The sequence below is a fragment of the Salvelinus alpinus genome, chromosome 25, assembly GCF_045679555.1.
Source record: "Salvelinus alpinus chromosome 25, SLU_Salpinus.1, whole genome shotgun sequence".
NCBI lineage: Eukaryota > Metazoa > Chordata > Actinopteri > Salmoniformes > Salmonidae > Salvelinus > Salvelinus alpinus.
The window spans coordinates 28,520,696-28,545,119 of NC_092110.1; the positions used below are offsets into that span (position 1 = coordinate 28,520,696).

General features: G+C 41.3%; 2 protein-coding genes across 8 annotated transcripts in view; one reads left to right on the plus strand and one right to left on the minus strand.

Annotated features, from left to right (window-relative positions):
* LOC139553768 (zinc finger protein 658B-like) overlaps positions 1 to 10,331 on the minus strand; it is a 42,966-nt gene extending 32,635 nt beyond the window's left edge. For all 3 annotated transcript variants that reach the window (XM_071366419.1, XM_071366420.1, XM_071366418.1), the window contains exons 1-3: positions 10,190 to 10,331; positions 9,692 to 9,781; positions 3,259 to 3,430 (exon numbers count right to left, since the gene is read on the minus strand). In XM_071366419.1, the coding sequence (XP_071222520.1) occupies positions 3,259 to 3,430; positions 9,692 to 9,781; positions 10,190 to 10,219 (292 nt within the window). In that variant the 5' untranslated portion in view covers positions 10,220 to 10,331. The remainder of the gene's footprint in view (positions 1 to 3,258; positions 3,431 to 9,691; positions 9,782 to 10,189) is intronic.
* Positions 10,332 to 11,603: 1,272 nt separating this feature from the next.
* LOC139553770 (putative nuclease HARBI1) lies at positions 11,604 to 15,663 on the plus strand. Of its 5 annotated transcripts, XM_071366424.1 has the most exons (10): positions 11,604 to 12,353; positions 12,441 to 12,617; positions 12,708 to 12,769; positions 12,852 to 12,938; positions 13,026 to 13,309; positions 13,389 to 13,424; positions 13,523 to 14,077; positions 14,147 to 14,262; positions 14,359 to 14,470; positions 14,565 to 15,663. In XM_071366424.1, the coding sequence occupies exons 7-10, from the start codon at positions 13,606 to 13,608 to the stop codon at positions 14,933 to 14,935; spliced, it is 1,071 nt and encodes a 356-aa protein (XP_071222525.1). In that variant the 5' UTR covers positions 11,604 to 12,353; positions 12,441 to 12,617; positions 12,708 to 12,769; positions 12,852 to 12,938; positions 13,026 to 13,309; positions 13,389 to 13,424; positions 13,523 to 13,605; the 3' UTR covers positions 14,936 to 15,663. The 5 variants fall into 5 exon arrangements, with proteins under 5 accessions (XP_071222525.1, XP_071222523.1, XP_071222524.1 ...); XM_071366422.1 differs by having other exon boundaries at positions 13,026 to 13,424; XM_071366423.1 differs by having other exon boundaries at positions 13,389 to 14,077.
* Positions 15,664 to 24,424: the final 8,761 nt, after the last annotated feature.

Genomic DNA, 24,424 nt, shown 5'->3' on the forward strand with positions numbered 1-24,424 from the left:
GCCCTGGTTGAACATGTATCTTGTGTATAGCTGCATCTAGCCTAACACGCAAACCACACTGGCCATGTTGAGTGCGCGACAGTTGCTAAATAAATGTGCACATACATGTTATTCAATCATTTTACACACACTGCTCACATGCATTAACGAGCATCTTCATAGCCATAGCTTGGTTCTATTGGAGATGCACTACAAGTCCCCTCCTTACTGGATATCAGGAAGATACAAACCCACATGGGTTTAACTAACTAAAAACTAGGTTTGCCATTTTATCTGTGGATGAATTATCAGAGTAGAGAAACACACTTGTGTGACTCCTGGTAAGATCTCTACAAATAACCAGCTAATAAGTGGACCACATGCATGTCAGATAAAATAACAACTCAATGTTCCTTAACTCTTCTTGAACTGCACTGTTGTATCGATCTGCCCCTAAATTAAAATATTTGATTCACAATAGCTTTTGGTATTTTCACCTGCGTGTCATGATTAGAGGTCGACCGATTAATCGGAATAGCCGATTAATTAGGGCCGATTTCAAGTTTTCATAACAATCAGTCATCTGCATTTTTGGACACCAATCATGGCCGATTACATTGCACTCCACGAGGAGATTGCGTGGCAGGCTGACTACCTGTTATGCGAGTGCAGCAAGGAGCCAAGGTGCTAGCTAGCATTAAACGTATCTTTAAAAAAACAATCACTCTTAACATAATCACTAGTTAACTACACATTGTTGATGATTTTACTAGTTTATCTAGCTTGTCCTGCATTGCATATAATCGATGCTGTGCCTGTTAATTTATCATTGAATCCGTGGGGCGACGCAGAATTGGCCTAGCGTCGTCCGGGTTAGGGAGGGTTTGGCCGGTAGGGATATCCTTGTCTCATCGCGCACTAGCGACTCCTGTGGCGGGCCGGGCGCAGTGCACACTAACCAGATCGCCAGGTGCACGATGTTTTCTCCGACACATTGGTGCGGCTGCCTTCCGGGTTGGATGCGCGCTGTGTTAAGAAGCAGTGCGGCTTGGTTGGGTTGTGTTTCGGAGGACGCATGGCTTTCGACCTTCGTCTCTCCCGAGCCCGTACGGGAGTTGTAGCGATGAGACAAGATAGTAACTACTAACAATTGGATACCACGAAATTGGGGAGAAAAGGGGGTAAAATTTAAACATTTTAAATAAAAAAATATATATCATTGAATCACAGCGTACTTCGCCAAACGGGTGATTTAACAAGCACATTCGCGAAAAAAAAGCACTGTCGTTGCACCAATGTGTACCTAACCATAAAACATCAACGCCTTTCTTAAAATCAATACACAAGTATATATTTTTAAACCTGCATATTTAGTTAATATTGCCTGCTAACATGAATTTCTTTTAACTAGGAAAATTGTTTCACTTCTTTTGCGTTCTGTGCAACAGAGTCAGGGTATATGCAGCAGTTTGAGCCGCCTGGCTCGTTGCGAACTGTGTGAAGACCATTTCTTCCTAACAAAGACAGCCAACTTCGCCGAACGGGGGATGATTTAACAAAAGCGCATTTGTGAAAAAAGCACAATCGTTGCACGAATGTACCTAACCATAAACATCAATGCCTTTCTTAAAATCAATACACAGAAGTATATTTTTTTAAACCTGCATGTTTAGTTAAAAGAAATTCAGGTTAGCAGGCAATATTAAACTAGGGAAATTATGTCACTTCTCTTGCGTTCATTGCACGCAGAGTCAGGGAATATGCAACAGTTTGGGCCGCCTGGCTTGTTGCGAACTAATTTGCCAGAATGTTACGTAATTATGACATAACATTGAAGGTTGTGCAATGTAACAGCAATATTTAGACTTATGGATGCCACCCGTTAGATAAAATACGGAACGGTTCCGTATTTCACTGAAAGAATAAACTTTTTTTTTTTACAATGATAGTTTCTGGATTTGACAATATTAATGACCTAAGGCTCGTATTTCTGTGTGTTATTATATTATAATTAAGTCTATGATTTGATAGAGCAGTCTGACTGAGCGGTGGTAGGCAGCAGCAGGCTCGTAAGTATTCATTCAAACAGCACTTTACTGCGTTTGCCAGCAGCTCTTCGCAATGCTTCAAGCATTGCGCTGTTTATGACTTTAAGCCTATCAACTCCCGAGATTAGGCTGGCAATACTAAAGTACCTATTAGAACATCCAATAGTCAAAGGTATATGAAATATAAATGGTAGAGAGAGAAATAGTCCTATAATAACTACAACCTAAAACTTCTTACCTGGGAATATTGAAGACTCATGCTAAAAGGAACCACCAGCTTTCATATGTTCTCATGTTCTGAGCATGGAACTTAAACGTTAGCTTTTTTACATGGCACATATTACACTTTTACTTTCTTCTCCAAAACGTTGTTTTTGCATTATTTAAACCAAATTGAACATGTTTCATTATTTATTTGAGACTAAATTGATTTTATTGATGTATTATATTAAGTTAAAATAAAAGTGTTCATTGTTCATTCACTATTGTTGTAATTGTCATTATTACAAATATATATATATATATATATAAAAATCTGCCAATTAATCGGTATCGGCTTTTTTTGGTCCTCCAATAATCGGTATCGGCTTTGAAAAATCATAATCGGTCGACCTCTAGTCATGATTGCGTCTGATGGGGACAGACAAAATCAACATGTGCACGAAGACACGCGCATGGCCGGTGTAGTCAGCATGCAACTCCTCTTGAAAAAAATAACAATCAACTTATGCTTAATAGCCTGAGGCGATTAAACGTGCATAGTTGGAACACATCGACATGTCTTTTGTGTACAACATTCATCGACGATCAGGGAGGAAGCGGCAGTGAAGCACGAGCAGCCCCCAAGCAACAGCTGCGTAGGTAGCGGAGTAGACAGCAGCTACGTTAAAAACTAAAATCCTGCACATGCACAGAAATCTCAGTATCTTTAACCACGGAACATTCGGGTTCCAGAAAAATCTGCAAAAGTAGTCACGCCGTATAAAAAACGGTAAGGATCCGATGGCTTCAATTCAAAACAATGGAACAATTAAATTAAATTTGTTAACTCTTATATCTTCTAAAATTAAGGCACATAAATACTTTCCAAGCACTTTTATCTCAGAATTGTTATTATAAAGAACACAACTTATACAGAATACCCCAAAAATATATATATATATATATTTTGACCCAGTTTGGCACATTGAATAGGCTGCTTTTTACACTACTTCATAACAAATACACTTACCAAGAGGAATTGAAGCCTCAAATCCATTCTCCTCTCTTTCACATTGTCTGAAACGGTCTCCCAGTAATTTCCTGCAGTCCTCCAGTATCACTGAAACCTTTCTAAGAGTCGGCAGGGGTGGTTTGTCTTTTGCGTGATGGGGCGGAGTTATGCTGAAGTTGTCCTTACAATCCTGGAGTGAAGGGCGGGAAAAAACATTTACTGTAAGTCATCTACAGCGCTCTCCAGAATAATTTGGGCTGTATAGTCCTGTAGAGAATGGAGACACCAAAAGCACAGCAGGTATATTTCATACTGTACATAAACTTATTGTGCAAGTATCATTCAAAGAGGATAATATTCATTCAGATGAGATGTCAGGGCTAACCATGCAGATGGAAAGACGCCTCATTGTGTCCGTGCCATTATGGCATCTGTGACGGCATGGGCAGAGCCATTAAGGCAATCTCCATTTTAAAGTACTACATTTTCTTCACAATTGGCTGATCCCTTCTGATGACCTGGTTAGACAACCTAACTTAGCAGGCGTAAAAGAAACGCCTGAAACTAGATCCCCCACATTCTGGTCTTGAGGAGAATAAAATAACTGTCGGGGGAGGTTCTCTTCTGCACTGTTCAACCAATCCAGTAAATGTGGAGGAGTTAATATTGTCGCCTTGTTAAAGTCCAAAAACAGAAGTCGCATCACAGGGTCTCTTCCATTTCCCTGAAAACCGGAACACCTGGTTGTTGACGACCAACAGGGTAGGTTAGACATGACTCCAACAGGGTCACCAGGAGGGATCAGCCAATGAAGTTGGAAGTCCCACCCAGTTGACTACATTAAAACGGTGGAAGCCCTCAATAGATAGCAATAGTAATGGTGTCTTTTTGTAGGCATCAACTCCGCCATGGTTCGTTGGACAAACCCTATGGGGAGGGTTTTGGGATAAACAGCAAAAACAATCTGAGGTTAACAGAGGATTAAAATCTCTTATCCTTTTAGTTCTATGAGATAATATCAGTCAGTTAAACATGATCTTTATTAATTATGAAGCCTGTGCTTTTTTTGATTACATAAATGCTTCAAAATGTAAAACAAGTGATGTATGAGATCATCTTCATAACTTAACATTTTGTTCTATGTGATCATCTTCATCAGCAAACATCACTTGTTTTACATTTTGAAGCATTTATGTAATCCAAAAAAGCACAGGCTTCATAATTCATAAAGGTCATGTTAACTGACTGATATTATCCCATTGAACAAAACATATAAGATCTTCTAAATTTCTTAACCCCAGACATTTTTGGGGGCATTTATCCCAAAAACCTATTCTTTCCCCCATTTGAATGGCTGAACAAATCAGAGGTAACCCATTTCCGCTTTTTAGGACTACAAGCTGGCAAGCTCTGTGACACTGCCTGTGCCAAAACGGCAGGGTTTCCCAAACTTGGTCCTCGGGACCACAAGGTCTGCATGTTTTATTTTCTGCCCTAGCACTACACAACTGATTAAAATAATCAACTCATTATCAAACTAAAGCCACTAAAGGCCTCTATCATTCTCTATGGGGCTAACAACCTGTATATATATATATATATATATTCAATCTATGCTAACCAGATTTTTCTTTCTAAATATTCACAGCATGTGATTAGCATTAGCTTCATGGCAGCAACATTAAGACTGACGTTTTCCAATTTTACCTTCAAAATAAAAGTCTGCGGTAAAATGCTGTGTATGATACGAAATCAATAGTGCACAATGTTCAAATGTTACCACAAATCTAAACTAAAGAGTTACTACTTTATATAACAAATATTATAAGGTGAGGCACATTGATAAATGGTTGGAGCTTAAGTAAATAACAGTATTTTACAGACCCTATTGATCTAGTGCAAGTCTACACTGAGTATACAAAACATTAAGAACACCTGTCTTTCCATGACATAGACCAGGGATATTCAACTCTTACCCTACGAGGTTCGAAGCCTGCTGGTTTTCTGTAATACCTGATAAGGAACAATGAAATGCAGTGGAACGGACTTCGAGGTCTAGGACATCCAGCCAATGTGTCAACTGTGGGACGCATTGGAGTCTACATGGGCCAGCATCCCTGTGGAACGCTTGACACCTTGTAGCGTCCATGCCCCAACAAATTGAGTTTGTTCTGAGGACAAAATGGGGGTGGTCCTACTCAATATTAGAAAAGGTGTTCCTGAGGCCTCCCGAGTGGTGCAACATCTAAGGCGTCACTACAGACCCGGGTTCGATCCCAGGCTATCACAAGCGGGAGAGCCATAAGGCGGTGCACAATTGGCAAAGCGTTGTCCGTGTTAGGGGAAGATTTAGCCGGGGGGGCTTTACTTGGCTCATCGCGCTCTAGCGACTCCTTGTGGCGGACCGGGCGCCTGCAAGCTGACTTCGGTGGTCAGTTGAAAGGTGTTTCCTCCGACACATTGGTATGGCTAGCTTCCGGGTTAAGCAGGCTGGTGTTAAGGAGCGCAGTTCGGCGGGTCATGTTTCGGAGAACGCATGACTAGACCTTCGCTTCTCCCGAGGCCGTTGGAGTGCTTCAACAATGAGAAAAGATCGGAATTGGATATGACGGAATTGGGAAGAAAAATTGTAAAATAAAAATACATAAAAAAAAAAAAAGGTGTTCCTAATGTTTGTTTGTTTGATATATGTGTTATTATTTGGATGACTCTGGTCTAAATACCCAGCAGCCATTTCTACTTCACCCATTCCATTTGTCCAAGCACCAGCTGTCAGAGCAGCTCACAGATCACTGCACCTGTACATAGCCCATCCAACTACCTCATCCCCATACTGTATTATTTTTTGCTCCTTTGCACCCTAGTATCTCTACTTGCACATTCATCTTCTGCACATCTATCACTCCAGTGTTTAATTGCTAAATTGTAATTATTTTGCCACTATGGCCTATTTATTGCTTTACCTCATTTGCATACTGTATACAGACTTTTTCTCTATTGTATTATTGACTGTATGTTTGTTTATGCCATGTGTAACTCTGTGTTGTTTGTCGCTTTGCTTTATCTTGGCCAGGTCGCAGTTGTAAATGAGAACTTGTTCTCAACTAGCCTACCTGGTTAAATAAAGGTTAAATAAAAAAAGACAATTTTTAAAATAGACATATTTGCTTATGGAGAAAAAAACTATTTTTACATCGGCACATAGGCCGATGTAAAAGTGGGGTGAGTAGTACTCAGTAGGGTCTGTAGAATCTATATATGGTGTCATTTCACAGGGCTCTGAATAATATAGAGTATTGCCAGCCTTTTACTGTCTTCAAATACTGTAGCTTAGAATGGGGTGCCAGGACACTATACGATACATAAAATATTATTTGTGCCGATGTAAAAGTAGGGTAGGGAGGAGTACTAAGTAGGGTCTGTAGAACCTGTGGTGTCATTTTATGGGGCTATGAATAATACGGAGTGTCGCTGGCCTTTTACTCCGCCCATTACATTGGCCACAAAGCAAAGTATTCTGACTCCTTGACTTTTCCCACATTTTGTTACGTTACAGTCTTATTCTAAAATTAATCCCCCCAAAATCCTGAAGCTAGAATAGGTTTTTAGAAAAGTTTGCAACAAAAAAAATACACCCTTTACTCAGTACTTTGTTGAAGAACCTTTTGCAGCGATTACAGCTTCGAGTCTTCCTGGGTATGACGCTACAAGCTTGGCACATCTGTATTTGGGGAGTTTCTCCCATTCTTCTCTGCAGATCCTCTCAAGCTCTGTCAGGTTGGATGGGGAGCTGCACAGCTATTTTCAGGTCTCTCCAGAGATGATCGATAGGTTTCAAGTTCAGGCTCTGGCTGGGACACTCAAGAACAGTCAGACTTGTCCCAAAGCCACTCCTGCGTTGGCTTGGCTGTGAGCTTACGGTCGTTGTCCTGTTGGAAGTTGAACATTCACCCGTCTGAGGCCCTGAGCGCTCTGGAGCAGGTTATCATCAAGAATCTCTGTACTTTGCTCAGTTCATCTTTCCCTCGACCCTGACTAGTCTCCCAGTCCCTGCCTCTGAAAAACCCCACCGCATGGTGCTGCCACCATCATGCTTCACTGTAGGGATGGTGCCAGGTTTCCTCCAGACGTGACACTTGGAAATCAAGCCAAAGAGTTCAATATTGGTTTCATCAGACCAAAGAATCTTGTTTGTCATGGTCTGAGAGTCCTTTAGGTGCCTTTTGGCAAACTCCAAACGGGCAGTCATGTGCCTTTTACTGAGGAGTGGCTTCTGTCTGGCCACTCTACCATAAAGGCCTGATTGGTAGAGTGCTGCAGAGACTGTTGTCCTTCTGGAAGGTTCTCCCATCTCCACAGAGGAACTCTGGAGCTCTGTCAGTGATCATCAGGTTGTTGGTCACCTCCCTGACCAAAGCCCTTATTGGTTCCAAACTTTTTCAATTTAAGAATGACGGAGGCCACTGTGTTCTTTGGGACCTCCAATGCTGCAGAAATGTTTTGGTAACCTTCCCCTGATCTGTGCCTCGACACAATCCTGTCTCGGAGCTCTACGGACAATTCCTTCTACCTCATGGCTTGGTTTTGCTCTGACATGCACTGTCAACTGTGGGACCTTATATAGACAGGTGTGTACCTTTCCAAATCATGTCCAATCAATTGAATTTACCCCAGGTGGACTCCAAAACAAGTTGAAGAAACATCTCAAGGATGATCAATGGAAACAGGATGCACCTGAGATCAATTTCGAGTCTCAAAGCAAAGGGTCTGAATACTTAGGTAAATAAGGTATTTCTGTTTTGTATTTTTTATCAATTTGCAAAAATGTTTAATTAAACTGTTTTTGCTTTGTCATTATGGGGTATTGTGTTTAGATTGATGAGGAAACAATTTTATTTAATCAATTTTAGAAAAAGACTAACGTAACAAAATGTGAAAATGTCATGGGATCTGAATACTTTCCGAATTCACTGTATATAGATTCTACAGACCCGACTGAGTACTACCCACCCCACTTCTATTTCGGCACAAATATTTTTTCCTGTACAGTGCTATATTTGTACCATAGTGTCCAGACACCTCATTTTAAGCCGTTTGACAACAGTGAAAGGCCGGCAACACTGTATTATTCACAGCCCTCTGAAATGACACCATATATACATTCTACAGACCCTACTGAGTATTCCCTACATTACTTTTACTGCAGCACCCAGAATAGATTATGCTCTATTAGCCAATATGGCCAGCAACACTCCGTATTATTCAGAGCCCCGTGAAATGACCATATATACACTGAACAAAATTATTAACTTAACATGTCAAATGTTGGTCCCCTGTTTCATGAGCTGAAATAAAACATCTGTGACATGTTCCATACACACAAAAAGCTTAGTTCTCTCAAATTGTAAACAAATCTGTTTACATCCCTGTTAGTGAGCATTTCTCCTTTGCCAAGATAATCCATCCACCTGACAGGTGTGGCAAATCAAGAAGCTGATTAACCAGCATGATCATTACACAGGTGCACCTTGTGCTGGGGACAATAAAAAGCCCCTCTATAATGTGCAGTTTTGTCACACAACAATGCCATAGATGTTTTAAAGGAGCGTGCAATTGATATGCAGACTACAGGAATGTCCACCAGAGCTGTTACCAGAGAATTTAATGTTAATTTATCTACCATAAGCCACCTCCAACGTCATTTTAGAGAATTTGGCACTAAGTCCAACTGGCCGCAAAACCTCAGACCACGTATATCCAAGCCAGTCCAGGACCTCCACATCTGTCTTCTTCACCTGCGGGATAGTCAGAGGCCAGCCACCCGGACAGCTGATGAAACTGTGGGTTTGGACAACCATTGAATTTCTGAACAAACTGTCAGAAAACATCTCAAGGAAGCGCATCTGCATACTCGTCGTCCTCACCAGGTTCTTGACCTGACTGCAGTTTGGCGTTGTGACCAACTTCAGTGGGCAAATGCTCACCTTCGATGGCCACTGGCACGCTGGAGAAGTGTGCCCTTCACAGATGAATCCCGGTTTCAACTGTACCGGGCAGATGGCAGACAGAGTGTATAGAGTTGTGTGGGCTAGCGGTTTGCTGATGTCAACGTTGTGAACAGAGTGCCCCGTGGTGGCAGTGGGGTTATGGTATGGGCAGGCATAAGCCAATATGTATTCCATATACAATGATTAGCATTGGGGGCATTTATTTGACCATGGAAGATGTTCTAAACCCAACATTTTATGCAAATGTCACTTAAATATGAACAAATATTAATAATGGTGAATGTTTAGATAATTACTTTACATGTATCATAAATAAATACAGGTTAATTATAATTTTGTACTATTACGGGGACTTATATTTGGACAAATTTCTGAAATTCCGTAACCCGGAATTACTTTTTTAGTGTTGCCGACGCAACGCTGATGTGAATAGCACTGCTTACATTAGCCTTGGAGAGAACGGAATCTTTGGAGTCTCTGTCCTGAAACGCTCCATTCATCAGCCTATACAGGAATCCTAGTGCAGTGTTCTCCTGTTGCAGAAAACATTAGTTAAAAGCATCATAACAACAAACAAGACAAAGGAAACCATCAAAAGTGCAACAGAGTAGCACGATCAAACCCTCACGGATGATAGGACATCTCCATTTAGAATTATAAAAAGACCAATGAGTTTTTTTGTTAAAAAATGAAATAAGTCCATACAATTATGCACTTCTGCAATACAAAACCAATTGCACACAGCCAGCCAAATGAAATAACAGCCGCGTGGCTAGCTGCATTCCACAACAAACACAATTAGTTAGTAATCATGCACGAGCGTTCATACACTACGCAGTATTTTATTGTGATGAGGCACATAAAACGATCATTTTAATGTACATTTTTTAAAATAAATTCTAACTGATTTTATCTTTAAAGTTTGCTGAGTGGAAACATACCTCGAAGACAGGTTTCACTTCTGACGCCATCGTAGCATGAACAGAAGCTTCTCATCCTCTCTCTTTGCTAGTGTGTGCAGTGAGTTACTGGTGCAACGCAATATCGCCCTCTGTCTGTACGGGAGTATAATGACATCTGGGAGTCACAAAATAAATTTGTGATTACCTCAACTAGCCTGTACCCCTGCACACTGACTTGGTACCGGTGCCCCCTGTACATATCCTTGTTATTGTTATTCTTATTATGTTACTTTTTATTATTACTTTTTATTTTAGCCTACTTGGTAAATATTTTCTTCTTCTTGAACTGCACTGTTGGTTAAGGGCTTGTAAGTAAGCATTTCACGGTAAAGTCTACACTTGTTGTATTTGGCGCATGTGGCAAATAAAGTTTGATTTGATTTGAACTGTGGGACCTTATATAGACACTTGTGTGCCTTTCCATATCATGTCCAATCAATTGAATCTACCTCATGTGGACTCCAATCAAGTTGTAGAAACATCTCAAGGATGATCAATGTAAACAGGATGCACCTGAGCTCAATTTCGAATCTCATAGCAATGAAAATAAGGTATTTCTGTTTTTTATTTTTGATAAATTCGCAAAAATGTCTAAAAACCTGTTTTTGCTTTGTCATGATGGGGTATTGTAATTAGATTGCTGAGTTTTGTAAATTTTATTTTATACATTTTAGAATAAGGCTGTAATGTAACAAAATGTGGGAAAAGTCTAGGGGTCTGAATACTTTCCAAAGGCACTGTATGTTCCATCTCTATGTACGTCAAGAAGATATCGGATTGGAATGTGTCGTGTGTGGGTCTTCAAAGCAGGCCACCTATCAAGGGTGATATCTCTTGGGTGGCGCTAGAAGTAAATGCAAAGGATATACGTGAAGAATTGGATCAAGTGGTTGGTGCACACCAACTGTCCCTCGTGGTGGATGGAGTGAGGAAACACACTCCATCCATTCTGTTGTTCTTTGATGAAGAGGCTCCCTTCTCACGTGTATTTGGGTTTATGAGACATCCTGTGAGAGAGCCTTTGTGCCCAAACCCCTGCAGTGTGATAAATGCAAATTATTTGGCCATGTGTCAAGAGTATGTAGACCGAAGGAATATCGTATGCCAACCAGTGGTGGAAAAAGTACCAAATTGTCATGCATAAGTAAAAGTAAAGATACCTTATCAGAAAATGACTCAAGTAAAAGTGAAAGTCACCCAGTAAAATATAACTTTAGTAAAAGTCTAAAAGTACTTGGTTTAAAATATATTTAAGTATCAATAATAAATGTAATAGGTCAAATATACTTAAGGATTAAAAGTAAAAGTATAAATCATTTCACATTCCTTATATTCAGCAAACCAAATGGCACAGTTTTTTATTATTTTTATTACGGATAGCCAGGGGCAGACTCCAGGGGCCTGTTGCACAAAAGTAGAATTAAGACATCCGGGATAAATGACTCAGCTGAGCTCAATGAAGCCAAAACATGTGCGTCCAGGCTTAATTGGTTGCACAAAGACCAAGCCAGGATGAGCAGACACGGATTCATTAAGCCAGGTGAAACCAATCCTGGATAGGTGCGCGCTCACGGCTCACTCAAATAGACCCCGCCACAGATCACAGATTAACTGATTTACCATGGCAACTAGAGCCGCGTATTTTTCCCCGTCGGAAGCACAAATCCTCATGGAGGCATACGAGGAGGTAAAAGATATAATTAAGAAGAAAGGCAACACCGCCACAGTGATAAAGCAAAGAGAAAAAGCGTGGCAAAGTATTGCAGACCGCCTGAATGCGTAAGTAGTGCACAATTACACACTCACCGCTCCGCTGAAACATCACAATTACAATTCAAATATTTAATTCACATCTCCAAAAATGCAGTTGTACTGTAATTATGAAACGGTTAAATTTTTAATTGAAATGCACTGCAGATATGAGTGAAATTGTGTAAAGTAACTCCATCACACTGTATAAAGGTATGATACATTTTTTGATATTTTTACTGAAAACAAGACAAAAATACCAAGTAATTTTTTGCAGTGTGACTCCATTAAATGTGTGTGTGTGTGTGTGTGTGTGTGTGTAGATTAAACATGAACGGGCCAAAACGGACATGGCAGCAGGTCAAAATCAAATACAAGAACATTCTGCAGAATGGTATGGTCCCTGACTAATATTTAACAAAGCACAAGCATATATTGTACCCAGAAGGTGCCTGCTCACACATTGTCTGTACTGTTTTAGCAGTGAAAAAGAATACCCACAGACAAGGCACGGGTGGTGGGTCACCAAAGGCTGACCTTACCCCAGCAGAGGACATGGCCTTGGAGCTAAATAAAGGCAGGCCCGTCTTAGAGGGGATCCCTGGGGGGAAAGAGACGAGCATAGGTTCCTCCCAAGATGCCACCCGCTTCATTCAAGGTATGTCCTTCCATCTCTACATGGGATACAACCACATTCATATTGAATCAATTTGGACTGTCTGACTTTGGTTTACCTATTGCCTTGCAGTGTCTGGCAGCACTGTGTTCCTGTTAGAGCCACCAGCACAAGCACCAGACGATGCTGATCCAGTGAGTACTCCATCAAAGGCATACTGTAGGCCTGGCATGTCTTGTCTACTAGCTTCAATATGAATCCGATTAAATGTGATAGGGTGAAGGCCCCAGTGCAGCAGCAACAGCACATGATGGAGACGATGATGAGGAGGAGACCATCTCTCTGGATTCCAGAAGGCATGAGGTATCATGTTAAGACTGTGAAAGTACTATTTACTCTACAATGGTGAGGAGTCCTCATCAAAATCAAAAAATCTAATTTCTTTTACAGGACCCAGATGCTATACAGTGGGAAAACCAGCCTGGCAACATAGTGCGTATTAATAAAAGGACACCACATCCTGCCAAATTCCAGCTGCGCTAATTGTATTGTGTTCACAGAGCTCACAAGCTATCAGAAAGTTGTATGGCAACCACCTCCGGCGCCAAATAGAACTGGCAGACATAGACATTCAGTACAAGAAGAAAAAGATGGAAAATCTTGCACTGGAGTCCGAAATAAAAAAGAGGACAATTAGGAAACTGGACCTTGAAATAAAAAAACTTGAGAGGGAGGTGAGATATGCCTTCAATGTACACTGTATGCTAACTGTAACACAAATGTATTAATCATTATTTTTCTTTCCTCCCCCAGCTCCAAGAAGATGACACAGCTCAAAATAAAAATTAGGTATATTCTCGTAAAGTCAAGTGAGCCATGACATATGAGCTCTTATTGTGAGCACACAGGACGGTGGCATCTTTCTAAGGTTTTTTTTATTTTCCCAGCAATCAGTACAACCAAGTCATCGTTATAAGGCATCGCCCTCTTTTGCCCACCCCCCCAGCACCAGGTGTGGCCACTAGCCTATATGAAGGCCCAAAATTGTGTGTTCCTTTCTGCTCTGACAATGGCATGCCCATTCGTGCGAGATGTGGTGGATGAAGAAGCACTTGTGCTGAGGAGAGCCTTCAGGCGAGAAAGGGTCTTCAGGGACCGGTTGGACCCACTGGCCTTCCCTGATGACCATCTATATGAAAGATACAGGTTTTCTGCAGATGGCATCAGGTATCTATGCAGACTACTGGGTCCCAGGATTAAGCACCGCACTGCACGGAGCCATGCACTGAGTGTGGAGCAAATGGTTTGTGTGGCCTTGCGCTTTTTTGCTAGTGGAGCCTTCCTGTACTCAGTGGGGGATGCAGAACAGCTGAACAAGGCCACAATTTGCCGCACAATAAGGAGTGTGTGTCTGGCTATCAAAGCATTAGCAGATGTCTTCATCTCCTTCCCTGGCCACAGAAGACTCTGTGACATCAAAGAGGAGTTCTATAGGATTGCAGGTAAGAGGATCTACAAATTACAGGACAACTGTTAACACATAGTAGGATACTCATTACTTTGTGTGACAGGTTTCCCCAATGTCATTGGTGCAGTGGACTGCACACACATAAGGATAAAAGCCCCCTCAGGTGCCCATGAGGCCGATTTTGTGAATAGGAAATCCTTTCACAGCATTAATGTTCAGGTGAACATAACTTTTTGATATTGTCCATTGACGAACACTCTGCATTGCCAGTGATGTGCATTGATTGGTGTAATATTCCTCATCTTATGATTTCAGATGGTCTGCAATGCTGACTGTGTGATCAGCAATGTTGTGGCAAAATGGCCTGGCTCAGTCCATGACTCCAGAATCTTTCGGGCCTCTGAAATCTATCAGTGCCTATCACAAGGTAAGCCACACAACCCCTATTTATAACCATCATGGCTGTGTCAAGAATATCACTGTGTTTATGAGGTAGTAATGATGAGATTTTGTGTTGACAGGTGAATTCTCTGGTGTGTTGCTGGGAGACAGGGGGTATGGCTGCCAGCCTTTTCTCCTGACACCTTTCACAGACCCCCAGGAAGCACAGCAGGCCTACAACCATGCCCATGCCAGGACCAGGGCCAGAGTTGAAATGACCTTTGGCCTCCTGAAGGCACGCTTTCACTGCCTTCACAAATTAAGGGTCAGCCCTGTTAGGGCATGTGATATTACTGTGGCTTGTGCTGTCCTCCACAATGTGGCCTGCCTGAGGAAGGAGAGGGCCCCCAGAGTGCCACCAGCCATGGACTGGGACAATCCGGCAATCTTCCCTGATGACGACAGTGGTCGGCTGCTGAGGGACCAATATGTGTTGAATTATTTTAGTTAGTATGTGTGCTTTCAATTTTGGTTAAATATGTCCTGCGGTGGCAGAGGAATTTGGGTTTTTTTGGGTTCGTTTTTTGACGAATTTGGCCTCTTATGATGTTTGTGCGGTATACTGTGTGTAATACAAGGCTGCAGGGAGGCTACTGCATCCATTCATTTGTCTGTTCAGTTGATGTGTATGGATTTGTCCTGCATTTATTTTAGTGTGCAGACATGCAGGGTGTGTTATATACAGACCTTTGAATGTGTATGTATCATTTTGTATAATATGCTTGGATTCTGTGCTTTCCATCTTGTAGAGTCACTGTGACTTCAGTTTCGAAAGGAGCTGATGGTTTACCTGCTTTGTTTTGTCCTTATTCAATAAAGGAACATAATGTTACACATTGTGTTTTTATATTCATATGGAATGTGTATTTGTTTATATGACAGAGTACTAGGGCCACACTGAAGAAAAAGGATAAAGTCATAAATTTATGAGGCTGGTTCTTTCTGCAGAAAAGCTACATATTGTTTTTACAGTTTTGATACTTATGACAATGTGATACTTAATATTCTGGCACATCAGCATGTCTTTGTTTATGAAACCATACTGAAGTACAATTTCACGAAATGCCCCACATCTGTCATTTTAACAACTGTCCTCCTTTAAAACAACTGGTTACAATATTATGACTTGTGTTTTTTTCCCCTCTGTGGCCCTAATATTCTATCATTTTATATATAGCCTTATAGTCTATGGAAAACTGTAAATTATCTAATGATAGCAACATCATCTAAAAATCATTTTTTATCCAAAATCATTGAAATTAATGATCACAAACGTTTAAATAATAACAGTGGGTCTAGTTATATGTGATAACAATGTATAGTGAGCAGTGAAATAACTATTGGTTTCCATTTGTGGTGACTGCTGACTGACATTAGGGATGAGATTAAATAGATCCTGGAATTTAGCCTGGTCTGGAGCAGGCTAGCTCCACAGAATAAATCTCCATGGTAATTTATACCATAACATATCCTCCTGCCCCCTATCCATCTTTAGTGCAACCGGATTACGGATCAATTGAGCCAGGATCACCAAGATATCCTGGCTTAATCCCTTATCCTAGTTTTGTGCAACAGGCCCCAGCACTCAGACGTAATTTACAAACAAAGCATTTTTATTTATTTTGTATGATTTAATTTCACTACCCCATCCAGTAGGTGGTGGCAATACACTTATAGGCTGCCATAAAACCTTAAAGAAGAAGATCTTCATGAGCGTCCAAATATGTATTTATATCTGTGATGTCTGAAATGCAAAGATAACATACAGTAAGTAGCCAGTCAAACAGGTTAGTCAGGAAGAGGTTCAGAGATGTAAAGAGTGATGAAGTCCTTGCTGCTGTCATTTCTTCAACTGCTGCCGGGACATAAAGAGCATAAAGAGCCTACTGAAGATAAGTGTCTGTTGTTAATTGTTTTGTTAATTTATCAAATAATGATGTGACAATGTAAATGTGAACATCTCTTTTTCTTCAGAGGTGATAATCACTCATCACATGGTTTGTTGGAGGACATTATTTTATAAGTTATCAGCTCACATCCAGGTAGACCTATTTAGCCATATTAACTAATATTACAGTCATGACAGAAAGACATAAGAAATAATCTAATATGGGTGATGTGATATGGCCTGGATGAGCTGGTGGTGATGACAGAACTCAATCTGGTGAAATACGACGATATGAGCGCATATTTCAGAGAGCATGTTGGACTGGGACACGTTTTTATAAGATAAAAAGCTTCTCATTTTACAGTGGGTCCGCTATGGTTCTGTGTTGCCTAGTTATGCTAATATATTTGAGACCAGTGTATTGCAGTTATTTCGTCGTTGACTTAATAAGTAAAATATCGTTGAGTAGTAAACAGGGAAACAACGAGTCCCAGACAGTTCGCAATAGATCACCCCAGAGGGGGAATCGTTTACTAGGCTACCGGAATTATTGGGATCATCTGGCTACCACAAGTCCTTGAAATACATTGAGCTCGTTGACAAAACAGACCATGGAACCCCTATTCACATGAAGGTCCGCGGTGGGTCTGTGTAAATTATGCGATTATACTGGAGACAGGTTTATAGCAGTGAATGTCATCTATTAATTTACTCTTATAGTATTTCTAAGTAGAAGCCTTATCAGCCAGGGAAACGAATTGTTGAACATTCAGATTTGTCTGCCTGACTGAGGTTCTTTACCTGAATGACTAGGGTTTTCTTATCGCAACACGACTACATATTTAGCTCAAATAGAGATATAATTAGATCCCCAGATCCTCAACAAGATTTACAGCTGCACCATCGAGCGCATGGTGGCATCACCGCCTGGTATGGCAACTGCTCGGCATCCGACGGTAAGGCGCTACAGAGGGTAGTGCGTATGGCCATGTACATCACTGGGGCCAAGCTTCCGCCATCCAGGACCAGGCGGTATATACTAGGCGGTGTCAGACGAAGGGCCCAAAAATTGTCAAAGACTCCAGTCACCCAAGTCATAGACTGTTCGCACAGCAAGCGGTACCCGGAGCGCCAAGTCTAGGTCCAAAGGCTCCTTAATAGCTTCTGCCCCCAAGCCAAAAGACTGCTGAACAATTAATCAAATGGCCACCCGGACTGCTTGCATTGACACCCCCACCCCCCTTTGTTTTTACACTGCTGCTACTCACTGTTTATTATCTATGCATAGTCACTTTACCCCTACCTACATGTACAAATTACCTCGACTAACCTGTACCCCTGAACATTGTATTTTAATGTCTTGTTTTTCTTTCTTTTTTACTTTAGTTTATTTTGTAAATATTTTCTTAAAACTGCATTGTTGGTTAAGGGCTTGTAAGTAAGCATTTCACGGTAAGGTCCACACCTGTTTTATTCGGCGCATGTGACAAATACAAATGTATTCGATTTGAAATTGTGTTTTCTTTGAAAAGATGGGCCTGGCTGAGAATTGTATTTCTTTTTATTTAACCTTTATTTAACTATAGAATAGAACATTCCATTTTCCGCCAGAGAGTGGCGCTGTTTACCGTCATTTTCTGGATTATCTTCTGACCAGAACAATATTACTTATTTTACTCAACTAGAGCTAGAAATAAATGGTGTTTTAGCTAAACAAGTGGTGCTCAAAACAGGTCCTGATTGACCGGTCGCCACTGGTTAAGATTAGGGTATTTGGGCAGTCTGCCCGGTCTAAGCCACTCCTGGTTCTACTCATCTCCATATCCGGTGTTTATAAACTGCAGCTCGGAAAATATAACCGCGTCGCGCGTGAACATGCATTCATATGCGCGTGCACGAATTGAAACTCGCGCTTTCCAGCAGCAACCTCTTTGGGGACCAGTCCAGACAATATATGGGTGTGATGACACTCCTCATAGGCGCACATCATTTTAAAACAAGACAATGATTATCTAGTCTGTCAGTCAAGGTTTAGTTACAACTCTGGACTAATGCAAGATGGAAAGCAATGGATTGACATTGACTAGTGATTTATATATTGCATTTAAAATGTTGATTAGCTGGGCATACTGGGCAATATGGATGCACATCTCTCAGTAAATAATAACCATCAAGTATTCAGCCAAGCCATAGTATAAATACTATTTTATATTTGAACATGTATAAAAGGAAATCTGGGGGAGCCAGTTTGAATGGGGCTGATGCAGCTGATAACAATACTATTACTATGCTTAAGTTTATCAGTAGAGGAGATGCTGGATCATCAGCCAGTACTAACACAGACTCAGTTGATCTACATCCAGCCTCAGCCAGTACTAACACAGATCCAGGTGAAGTACAGGCAGCCTCAGCCAGTACTAGCATAACCAGAGGTGTACAGCCAGCATCAGATACAAGCAGCTCAGACCCTAATAGAACAGTTGCTACTCCACCAAATGACCCAGCAGATTGGCCCCCAGTCTTAACAGATTTTATGAGGACTGAGTTAGTGCTCAGAGGTCCATTCAACCAGGACTGGATTTTTCTTACCCTAAAGACAAGTCTAGAAGAGGTTTCCTGTCAGGTTTATTACAGAGACAGCTGTCAAATGGGGAAAAGATTACCAGGAGCTGGCTTTCATACTCAATCAAAACAATGCTGTGTATTGTTTTTGCTGTAAGCTCTTTACTACAAAAAAGTACAAAATAATAAAGGAAGGCGTGAATGACTGGTCAAATATCAACACCATTCTGAAACACCATGAGGGTAGTCCTGAACACACAAACAATGTGATTAAGTGGAGAGAACTTGATCCACACCTAAGTTGGGGACAGACTCTTGACCAGATACAAATTACAATTTTGGAGGCTGAAAGAAAGAGATGGCGGGATGTCCTTACACGTTTAATAAGTATCACCCAGTCTCTGGCTGAAAGAAACCTAGCATTCATGGGTTCAAACTAACTGTTCCAACCAGATAATGTAAACTTCCTAAAAAAGGTTGAATTACTGTCAAAATTTGACCCCGTTATGGAAAATCATCTCAGCAAAATGAAAGATGGAGAGACATGCTCATTACCTTGGGAGGAGCACACAGAATGAGCTGATACAGATTGTGAGAGACAAGATTCTGGAAGCAATAGTGACTCAAGTAAGAGACTCAAAGTACTTCTCCATTATCTTGGACTGTACACCTGACATTAGTCACCAGGAGCAAATGTCCATTATTCCGAGAAGCGTGGCTTTAAAGGGAAAGCCAGAGATCAAGGAGCACTTCCTCGGCTTTGTGAATGTTGAGGTTACAACAGGCTTGAATCTGTTAACTGTCATCTAAGATAAGCTGAACAAGCTGAAGATTCCATTTGAAGATTGCAGAGGGCAAGCTTATGATAATGTGGCCAACATGAAGGGAAAGCACCAAAGAGTACAAGCCAGACTGCTAAAAAAAAAAATCCCAGAGTCACGTTCATCCCATGTGGAGCACATACTCTAAACCTTGTCATTGCAGATGCTGCCAAATCTCCAAAAGATGCAGTTGGGTTTTTTGGGCATGTGCAAAAGCTCTTCACCTTCTTTTCAGCTGGCACACAAAGATGGGAGTGTTTTGAAGAAACACGTGAACATAACTGTGAAGTCACGGGGTGACACAAGATGGGAGAGTAGGCTCCAAAGTACTCATACAATCAGGTATTAGACTTATGAGGTTCGGGAGGCATTACTGGAAGCCAGACAGACGATCAATGATCATGTGGCCAAAGTGGAGACACAAGCACTTGCAGAGGAAGTTGTGTCCTACCGCTTCTTGATTTGCTGTGTCGAATGGTGTGAGATACTGACAATGACAAACAAGGTGAACAAGCTCCTCCAATCTGCCTCAATGCAGTTGGATATTGCAGTGAATTGAATCGCAAATGCAATGGCCTCCCTCATTACATACTGGGAAACTGGATTCTCTGAGGTCCAGACAACAGCATTTGTGAAGAAATTCATGTGGAGGCTGTTCTGAAAGAGAAGAGACTGAGAAACAGCAAGAGGCATTTCAGCTATGAGGCTCCTGATGAACCAGTGACTGATGTACTGAAAAACCTTGAAGTCAACTACTTCAACATTGTAGTCGACTCTGCTGTGACATCCATGGATGAGAGATTTGAAACACTGAACCAGGTGAAAACCAAATATGGAGTGCTGCTGAACTTCAGCACTGCCTCTCAGATGTCCAGTGAATCTTTAAAGGCTCACTGCATGGAAGTTGAAAACACTCTAACCTTCAGAGATGACTGTGACATCAGTGGAATGGACCTGGCACACGAGAATCAGAATGTACCTGATCTGCCATCAGACAAGATCAAATCAAATCAAGTTTATTTTATATAGCCCTTCGTACATCAGCTAATATCTCGAAGTGCTGTACAGAAACCCAGCCTAAAACCCCAAACAGCAAGCAATGCAGGTGTAGATGACTGCCTTTGAGCTGCTTTCCTTTCTCTGTGAGAAAAACCTGGAGTTACTCTATCCTAAACGTTGGATAGCCCTAAGAATTGCAGTAGCATCGGCAGAGAGGAGCTTTTCAAAATTAAAGCTCATCAAAAGCACTAGTCTCAACGTCAACGGTGAAGAGGCAACTCTGGGATGCTGGCCTTCTAGGCAGAGTTCCTCTGTCCAGTGTCTGTGTTCTGTTGTCCATCTTAATCTTTTCTTTTTATTGGCCAGTCTGAGATATGGCTTTTTCTTTGCAACTCTGCCTAGAAGGCCAGCTTCCCGGAGTCGCCTCTTCACTGTTGACGTTGAGACTGGTGTTTTGCGGGTACTATTTAATGAAGCTGCCAGTTGAGGACTTGTGAGGCGTCTGTTTCTCAAACTAGACACTCTAATGTACTTGTCCTCTTGCTGAATTGTGCACCGGGGCCTCCCACTCCTCTTTCTATTCTGGTTAGACCCAGTTTGCGATGTTCTGTGAAGGGAGTTGGGCACAGCGTTGCACGAGATCTTCAGTTTCTTGGCAATTTCTTGCATGGAATAGCCTTAATTTCTCAGAACAAGAATAGACAGACGAGTTTCAGAAGAAAGTTATTTGTTTCTGGCAATTTTGAGCCTGTAATTGAATCCACAAATACTGATGCTCCAGATACTCAACTAGTCTAAAGAAGGCCAGTTTTATTGCTTCTTTAATCAGGACAACAGTTTTCAGCTGTGCTAACATAATTGCAAAATAGTTTTCTAATGATCAATTAGCCTTTTAAAATGATAAACTTGGATTAGCTAACACCACAATGTGCCATTGGAACACAGGAGTGATGGTTGCTGATAATGGACCTCTGTACGCCTATGTAGATATTCCATTCAAAATCAGCCGTTTCCAGCTACAATAGTCATTTACAACATTAACAATGTCTACACTGTATTTCTGATCAATTTGATGTTATTGTAATGAACAAACAAAAAAATTTGCCTTTCTTTCAAAAACAAGGACATGTGACCCCAAACTTTTGAACGGTAGTGTACGACTAATAAAACTTGAGCAGTGGTGGAATGTAATCAGATTGGCAAACAGGTACTGTACCTCACCATGTGTCAGAACCGGGAATGAGGAAATAACTAACTAGTCAGATGTACTGCAGACATCACTGAGTGATCCAAGCTCCAGGCAGAGGAGAGAGGCAGCAGGAGAAAGACAATATGGCTGCCAGCAGATTAATCACACATGCAGGTAAGTAGTCTAGAGGTCCATCTTTGTACTTCAAATCATATCTTGGAGAATGTAAATTTGTAAATTAAACATGTGACTATAGCTTTGTGATGTGGGCTGCTCCAGAAAATATACAGTACCAGTCAAAAGTTTGGTCACACCTACTCATTCAAGGGTTTCTTTACTTGTAAAACGTTCTACATTGTAGAATAATAGTGAAGATATCACAACTATCAAATAACACAGATGGAATCATGTAGTAACCAAAGTGATAAACAAATCAAAATATATTTTACATTTGAGATTCTTCAAAGTAGTCACCCTTTGCCTTGATGACAGCTTTGCACACTCTTGGCATTCTCTCAACCAGCTTCATGAGGTAGTCACCTGAAATGCATTTCAATTAACAGGTGTGCCTTGTTAAAGTGAATTTGTTAAATTTCTTTGCTTAATGCGTTTGAGCCAATCAGCTGTTTTGTGACAAGGTAGGGGTGGTCTACAGAAGATAGCCCTATTTGGTAAAAGACCAAGTCAATATTATGTCAAGAACAGCTCAAATATGCAAAGACAAACGACAGTCCATCATTACTTTAAGACCCAGAGTTACCTCTGCTGCAGAGGATAAGTTCCTTAGAGGTAACTGCATCTCAGATTGCAGCCCAAATAAATGCTTCACAGAGTTCAAGTAACAGACACATTTCAACATCAACTGTTCAGAGGAGACTACGTGAATCAGGCCTTCATAGTCGAATTGCTGCAAAAAAACGCTACTAAAGGACCTATAAGAAGAAGGGACTTGCTTGGGCCAAGAAACACGAGCAATATACTTTTTTTCTGATGAGTCCAAAATATAGATTTTTGGTTCCAACCACCTTATCCTTGTGAGACGCAGAGTAGGTGAATGGATGATCTCCGCATGTGTGGTTCCCACCATGAAGCACGGAGGAGGTGTGATGGTGTGACAGTGCTTTGCTGGTGACACTGTCTGTGATTTATTTAGAATTCAAGGCATACTTAACCAGCATGTCTACCACAGCATTCTGCAGTGATACGGCATCACATCTGGTTTGCGCTTAGTGGGACTATCATTTGTTTTTCAACAGGACAATGACCCAACACACCTTCAAGCTGTGTAACGGCTATTTGACCAAGAAGGAGAGGGATTGAGTGCTGCATCAGATGACCTGGCCTCCACAATCACCCGACCTCAACACAATTGAGATGGTTTGGGATGAGTTGGACAACAGAGTGAAGGAAAAGCAGCCAACAAGTGCTCAGCACATGTGGGAACTTTTTCAAGACTGTTGGAAATGCATTCGTCATAAAGCTGGCTGAGAGAATGACAAGATTGTTCAAAGCTGTAATCAAGGCAAAGAGTGGCTACTTTGAAGAATTGAAAATCTAAAATATATTTTAATTTGTTTGGCACTTTTTTGGTTACTATATAATTTCATATGTGTTATTCCATGGTTTTGATGTCTTCACTATTATTCTACAATGTAGAAAATAGTAAAAAATAAAGAAAAACCCTTGAATGAGCAGTGTCCAAACTTTTGACTGGTTCTGTATCTCTGTATCTCTCTCTCTGTATCTCTCTCTCTCTGGTGACACCCTCCATTACTCAGAGCTGAGGATGGTCCTGCTGAGATACAGAAGAGCTGGAAAGAGTTCAGCAGGAAACACCATCTGGGCAGAGAGGTGTTTGACCTGAGGACAGCTGCTCAGTGTGTGAAGAGACAGGGAGAAGTAGCACAGAGGCAAGTCACTGTGCTTGACACTCCAGGCTGGTGGGTTATTGCCACTGTAGTGTGGACTCCTGAACTGGTTAAACAGGAGATTGTGCTCAGTGTGTCTCTGTGTCCTCCAGGACCTTTCACTCTCCTCCTGGTCGTAGCAGTTGGTAAACTTCTGGCCATTCCTTGGACACTGTGCTAACAAACCTCCAAACGAGCTTCAATGCCATACAACACTCATTCCGTGGCCTCCAACTGCTCTTAAACGCTAGTAAAAACCAAATGCATGCTTTTTACCCGTTCGCTGCCCGCACCTGCCCGCCCAACTAGCATCACCACCCTGGACGGTTCTGACCTAGAATATGTGGACAACTACAAATACCTAGGTGTCTGGCTAGACTGTAAACTCTCCTTCCAGACTCATATTAAACATCTCCAATCCAAAATCAAATCTAGAATTGGCTTTCTATTTCGAAACAAAGCCTCCTTCACTCACGCCGCCAAACTTACCCTAGTAAAACTGACTATCCTACCGATCCTCGACTTCGGCGATGTCATCTACAAAATAGCTTCCAATGCTCTACTCAGCAAACTG

Coding starts and splice junctions, on each gene's coding strand:
- LOC139553770 (XM_071366425.1), top strand. CDS start 13,606: ATGAAGGCCCAAAATTGTGTGTTCCTTTCTGCTCTGACAATGGCATGC. Junction 14,078..14,146: donor GGAGTTCTATAGGATTGCAG/GTAAGAGGATCT, acceptor TTTGTGTGACAG/GTTTCCCCAATGTCATTGGT. Junction 14,263..14,358: donor TTCACAGCATTAATGTTCAG/GTGAACATAACT, acceptor TTATGATTTCAG/ATGGTCTGCAATGCTGACTG.